At 39.3% G+C, this 6,382-nt stretch overlaps 1 protein-coding gene across 1 annotated transcript; it reads right to left on the bottom strand.

Moving 5' to 3' along the window:
- Positions 1–1,555: 1,555 nt before the first annotated feature.
- On the bottom strand, positions 1,556–5,264 carry LOC130961975 (protein LONGIFOLIA 1-like). The gene is made up of 4 exons (XM_057888028.1): positions 4,982–5,264; positions 3,529–4,887; positions 3,168–3,360; positions 1,556–2,517 (listed from the first exon to the last, which is right to left on the bottom strand). The coding sequence occupies exons 1-4, from the start codon at positions 5,126–5,128 to the stop codon at positions 1,928–1,930; spliced, it is 2,289 nt and encodes a 762-aa protein (XP_057744011.1). The 5' UTR covers positions 5,129–5,264; the 3' UTR covers positions 1,556–1,927.
- Between the last annotated feature and the right edge of the window lie 1,118 nt (positions 5,265–6,382).

Below are 6,382 nucleotides of genomic sequence, written 5' to 3'. Positions count from 1 at the left end.
ATTTATTTTTAATGTATCAAAAAATCAATATATTTACACATAAAATAAGACTAAATTACCAAAATTGACCATAAAAAATTATGATGCTGACCATAAAAGAATTAAAATTAACTTATAACCATAAAAGATAAACTCTAATAGATAAAACTAATCAAACTCTAAAAAATTATTAAAAAAATTCTAAAATACCCCTCAAACCTAACCGGCCGCAAACATAAACCTTAATCAAACCTCCACCTCTGATCCGTCCACTGCTACTACCACAGCATCCCAACCTGACCATATAGCCTCCATATCAATGTTATGTCCCTCACTCATTGTTACCCCACTTCAATCCAACTCCAAAAAATCATATGATTTTCTCATATTGCTTTTCTTTCATCTATATATGTGCTCTCTCTCTCTCTACACTCTTCACTTTTTACACCCAAAAACAAACATTTTTCAATCTTAAGCCTAATTAATCATTATTCCCACTTTTCCTTTTCATGATGTTGCAATCTCTCTAACCACCAATTTTTCTCTTCTCCAATCCTTCACCACCAATCTCCAATTCTTCCTCTGCAATAGCGGGTGGAGTTGTTTGTGATTCTCTCATTTGAGAGTTTTGATCACATAAACTTGCTACGAATCTGAGTTTGCAGTTTCGTCTCCTTCACATTCTTTTTCGAATTGATCAATTATTGAAGTGCAACATTAGAAAATGTTCCTATTTATTTAGATGACTCTGATTTGTAGTTGATTTTCAGTTGCAATGAAATTTGAATTCGCGAAGATTTTGAATGCATAAAGGAATTTTGCAATGAAGTTTAAGATTTTGCATTAATTTTTGCCAATATAAACGAATCTGAATCTTAGAAGTGTTTGTGCTCTTAACCTCAGTCTCAGCCTCATGGATTCAATTTGTTCGATCTTAATCCTAGTAATTTGCAAGTGGAGGACAAAAACAGAGAAAAAGAAAATTAGAACTTTAGATTTGTGATAATGAAAAAGATTTTTAGAAATTGGGTAGAATAGAATTTGAATTTAGAATTGGTTAGGTTGAATTAGAGAAAAAATTTGATAAAATTTTATAATATTTTTTAAATTTAAATAATTTTATCTACTATAATTCACCTTTCATAATTATAAGTTAGTTTTAATTTTTTTATGACCAACTATATCAATGTTATATTCTTTTGTAGTCAGTATTAGTATTTTAGTCCATAAAATAAAGGGGACAGCGATTTATCGTCAGTTATTGTTTAAAACATTAAATCTTAAAAGGAGATGAAAATGTTGCTGCTCTAGCTGAATGTATTTTTCGAGTTGTACAATCAAATTGTTCTGTCCCTTTTAAAACGGGAACCTCAAAGTCCCAGAAAGCTGCAAGCTACTCCATAATTATAATCTGTAGGACCTCCTGTTTGCCAATGACCAGGATTAGGAAAAACAACATATTCAAACTTACTAGTTAAAAATGGGTAAAACCACAAGATTAAGGAAAGAAAATTATATTCTGGTCTATAGTAGTTCACTACGTAACAAAAAATGATTAAGCAATGTTATTGTCCTCTGCCACTTCATTATGCAACTTTTTCCATTTTCATTCTTCTAATCCGTCCACGGCAGCATTTAATTACAACAATCCAATGCTTCTTTGCTACACATCAGACTAGAAAAGAAAGAACAAGAAGAAAACAAAGAACATTCTCCCTGAGATTATCTTAAATTTCATATTTAAACCTTACTAATTCGGTCATTAACAAATTAAAAAAATAATTACGAAAAAAGCAAGCGCGCAAAATTTTAAACAAAGCGTGCGACTCCTTTTCTTTTCCTTTTCTCGTCTTTTTTTTTTTCTCTTTCTTTTTATTTTTTCTTTTTTTTTTCCGGCTGTTATGTTTATATTTGGTCCTTTTCCATGCATCATTGTTTGACTGAAAAATCAAAAGACGAGCTTCCTACGAAGCGCAAAAACTCTGTTACGTTGGGAGGAAGCACACGTGGCTAACTCTCGTATGGTCTCGCCAATCAGGTCCTTGAACACGAGCCGTTCGATGTCCAGCACCATATCTCCAATCTCCACCGTCCATTCCCCCCAACCCTCAACATCCTCCGCCATGTCCTTCCTCAAAACCCCGCATATAACCTCAAACATATCCTTCTCCGACCACTCCTCCTCCTCCTCCCTATCTCCTCGTATTCTCCTAAACTCCGACCATACCCTCTGCCTCTCATCGCCACCGAACGCCACCTTCCATGGCGGAAGCCGACGATGCCGGGACAAGATATCACGGACCGTGTCGAACACTAACCGCCTCTGAATTGTTGAGGCCTTTGAGGTGTCTTTTCCCTTTAGAATCTGCTGCTTCTCTAATAAAGCGAAAACGTCGCCGTTCTCGGGTAGGTAAGTGCATGCCTTCAGGATTTCTGACACGTAAGAGAAGTCATTGTCCTCTGTTGCATCCTCCGACTTGGCTTCGCTGCTGCAAAATGCCGCACTCCACATATCATCTTCCGACTCCGCCGCCTGATCTGTAATAACAAATTTAAACAGTTTTAGAAGTTAATCAACTAATGAAAGGAATTAATTGAGTGATTAATTAGTTAATTAGGAACAATATTGCTGGTTTTTTTTGTTTTGTTTTTTGTGGAACGTTGAGCTCCGTAGAGTAGAGTGTTCACTATTCAGGCCAAGAGGGAGTTCGGTCCCACGTGTGTACCGTATACGAGTGGAAAGTAGCATGCACCGTAGTATCTGTGCTAAAAGTGAATGAACCAACCGAGTACTGCCACGTTAGTAGCACTGATGTGAAATGATTGGTCCACGTAGGCAGAAAACAAATCATCCACTGTTCTTGAATTAGCATCTCTGAATCAAAGCTTCGTCAATTTTATAGCATGTTTTGTTTTCCACCTAATTGTACTTGTTGCAATCGGGAATGGGAAGCACGAGGATAACACTTAACAGAGATAGGTATGGGTGCTTAAAAACGACGCATAAGCATGTGTTCATTTAGCATAGGTCCCCAACTTTGGCTATGAAAAAATACGTCATGGCTAGACCTCTAGACACCAAAGATTAAACAAATTAACCTATTACGTAACCCAAATTAACAAAGTAATGGCTGTATCAAATTATATGAATCACATGAAGACACTACTACTAAAGTTGTTACACTCACCTTTGTAATCAATGCAGCGTTTTGTGATTGGGGAAGGTAAACACCACTCGTCCCTGTAGAAGGACGAGTCAAGAACCGATACGGGACTGGGTTGCAACTCGTTCGAGGCCGTCATTTCCGCTATGCTGTTCAGCAACTTGTCACACCTGTCCAGTAAATTCCTCCCTTCTTTGTACTCTTCCAATCTGTACCTCTACACTCCCAAAAAAGTAATTAAAATTAAAAATAATTAATTCCAAGAGAAAACCGAAATCATTATTGTCATTGACGAACAGTAATTTCCTTTAGTTAAAGTAGAAAACTATTGTAATATGTAAATGAATAATTGATTTTCATTAACAGTAAATTATAGTTATTTTACCTCTGTGTCTGTATGCGAGGAAGTGCTGAAGCTACTCTCTGAAACTGTGGAAGATTCATCCTCTGCCACAGTCAACACCTTCTCGTCCTTCTGATCAATCGGTTTTCTCATTCTCGGAGAATGAACCGGTGTGGTTCTTCTCGAGTTTACTCTCGGCGACTGAACCGGAGACACCTTTCTCGAATCAAACCCGTCGTTATAATACACTCTACTGTGGTGATGATTCTCCGCTGCGTTCGGCGCTACATTCCTCCGGTTCGGACTCCTGCAAACCGGCGGCGATCTCGCGTTTCTACTTCTCCGGTCAACCTCCGGCTGACGTTCGTTCCGACGAGCCCTCGGACTAGACCGGACGCTTGAATTCGGAGGAGACTGGCTACCAGTTCTTCCGGTTCGGTTGGATCGAACCGGTTTAATCACAACAATAGGAGAATCGTTCTTCGTTCTTCCGCCATCTAGAACGAAGTTCATGTGATTGTGATTGTGATTATAGTTGTTGTTACCGTTACTACGATTTGCGTGATTCTTCGAATGCAAGAGTCCTTTAAGCTGCAAAGCCTCCAAGATATGTTTCAGAGTTTCTAGATCCTTCGAAGGCTCGTCGATTCCTCGCATCCTCAGCCTCCTCTCGATCTCGCCGTAGATCGAAACGCTGCGTTTCGGTACCTCAGGAAAGAAATCCGCGGAGTCAAAGAAGCTCTTCTTCTGCACCATCGTAACCACTCCCCTGTTCCTTGCATTGTTGTTATAGTTCTTCTCTCCCTTCGCGTTGTTGTTGTTCCGTGCACCCTGCTCCACCGGATCTGAACCTGCATTGTTGTTCAGACCCTCGGAAACAATCCCCTGCGGCTGAGTGTACTGTTGCCGCTGCTGCACCTGCTTGAGGTTCAGCTGAAAACCGTTGCTGTTAGCGGCGTCGAAGAATCGGTTGAGATCTCTGGAGGCTCTGGACTCGGAAGCGGATCTTCGGAGCTCAGGTTTCTTATTGGGCCCTGAATCAGAGTCTGGGCCCGGTAAGGACTCCAGGCCCATGAGCCTCGCGACGACGCTGGTGGAACGGCGCTGTAACTGTATCTCTGAAGATAGTTTCTCGCCTCGGTCGTCTGGATTGAGGTTCGGGGAGAGGCTCAGGCTCGGGGAGCTGGTTCGGGTCCTGCTATCTAATGAGAGCCTCGGAGCCTCCCTTGAGAACTTCCACGTGGACCTCGTCCCTTCCTTGAATTCTAGAACCGGCAGAGTAGTAACCGTCGTAACTGTGTGCTCTCTCGTTGGACTCTGTTTCACGCGCTCTGGTGATGGCGTTGCTGGACGCGCCGGTGAAGCCACGTGGTTCTCCGGCTCTGGCGAGGAATCCGGTTGCTGATAAAAAAATGTACATTTTGAAATATGAGTTAAAATGAGGAAGAAAAAGTAACGGAAAATTTTTTTTATCCAGGTTTGGTGAGTTACTTACCGGAGGAGGGAGGCGTTTGGCGGAGGAGATGCGTTTTCCGGCGAGAATCTGGTGGCGGTCGAAGATGTTAAGGAAGCCAGCCATGCACCCCATTTGCTTGTGAATGTGCTTGTCGAGGTTCTGTTCTCTCACTATGGTACTCGTCATTTTGCTCTCTATTTTTTCTTCTGCGTGGATCTTCTTGCTTTCGCTCACTATCACACTTTTTTTTATGGTGATATGTTAATGTCAGGCCTTCGTATTCTTCCACATCCTTGTTCACTCTATGCTTTCTCTCTCACTCTATGCTTTCTCTCGTTCCTTCACTCTCTATCTCTATTGTGAGAGAGCTCTTTTATCTGAGACTCCCGCTTTTCTGGTCTTTAAAAGGGTGTTGAATGGTGTGACTGAAATGACGTTTAGTTCCCTTACTTTTTGTAGAATGTCTAATGTGTCCTAAACCTAAATCATTTTCGCTCTTGAATTTTCTTAACGAGATTGCTTTATAACTTTTTACTATATAAACTCTTGTATCATCTGTCTATATCATAATGAGTATTGGGAGGCCATTTCTAACATTTGAATTAAAAATGTCCTAGTTTGAGTTTAAAGTATCTTTTATTTAGACTAAACTTATATTTATTGTTATTCTATATATTTAAATTTATATTTTTGTCCATGTATTTAATTATATATTATCACACCAGTAAAAATAATTATTTAAAATAATTATCTTTTATCTGTAATAAAATATTTTAAGAATAAAATGGTAAATTAATAGACATGTTGGTTTATATTAATACAATAATGTAGAAAATTGTATAATTACAATTCTTTGAAACAGTAGCTTAAGGTTTCAAGTAACTATATTGGATATTTGAATTGAGAAGTGATTTTAATAGTGAAATGTGAGTATGTTAGCCAATGAATGTTTATAATAGTGGTAAGCATTAAGCATAGTGAAGCAGAGTAAGGAAGGCACGGAAAACCGCGCGAGCGCTTTTGGACAGTTTGCAAATGCGGTTGGGGGAGGCGAGGCCTTTTAGGCTTTTACTGTTACGCCCTGGCAGCATAGCCACCGTGGGCAATGCTCTCTGCCTCGCTGTCAGATTCCAACTCCTCTGGTTTTTGTGCCTTCACCCTCAGCTCTCATCTTTCTTTCCCTTTGAACAATTCAAACCAACTCCGATCACCCCCATACATACATAACAATTTTCGAGCCCTTCCATTCGGTGGATACCATTCACCACGTCAGCAATTTCCTTTACCTTATCAAAATATCTCCACCAAACCCTCCATTTTTTCGTGTTTTAGGATTTTATTTTGCTACCCTATATAATTATTCATATTATTTTAAATTTTTGAAAGAAATTATATTATTGTATAAAAAAGTTTTATGTTCAAAAAATCTAAAATTCAATC

Source organism: Arachis stenosperma, chromosome 2, assembly GCF_014773155.1.
Source record: "Arachis stenosperma cultivar V10309 chromosome 2, arast.V10309.gnm1.PFL2, whole genome shotgun sequence".
NCBI lineage: Eukaryota > Viridiplantae > Streptophyta > Magnoliopsida > Fabales > Fabaceae > Arachis > Arachis stenosperma.
This window is presented reverse-complemented; position numbering and strand designations above follow the sequence as displayed.

What these genes read in the sequence shown, in the direction of transcription:
- LOC130961975 (XM_057888028.1), bottom strand. Translation starts at nt 5,128, where the DNA reads ATGACGAGTACCATAGTGAGAGAACAGAACCTCGACAAGCACATTCAC. An exon ending in CCTCGCATACAGACACAGAG is followed by an intron (nt 3,361 to 3,528) that starts GTAAAATAACTA and finishes TTGGGAGTGTAG; the next exon opens with AGGTACAGATTGGAAGAGTA. An exon ending in ACGCTGCATTGATTACAAAG is followed by an intron (nt 2,518 to 3,167) that starts GTGAGTGTAACA and finishes TTGTTATTACAG; the next exon opens with ATCAGGCGGCGGAGTCGGAA.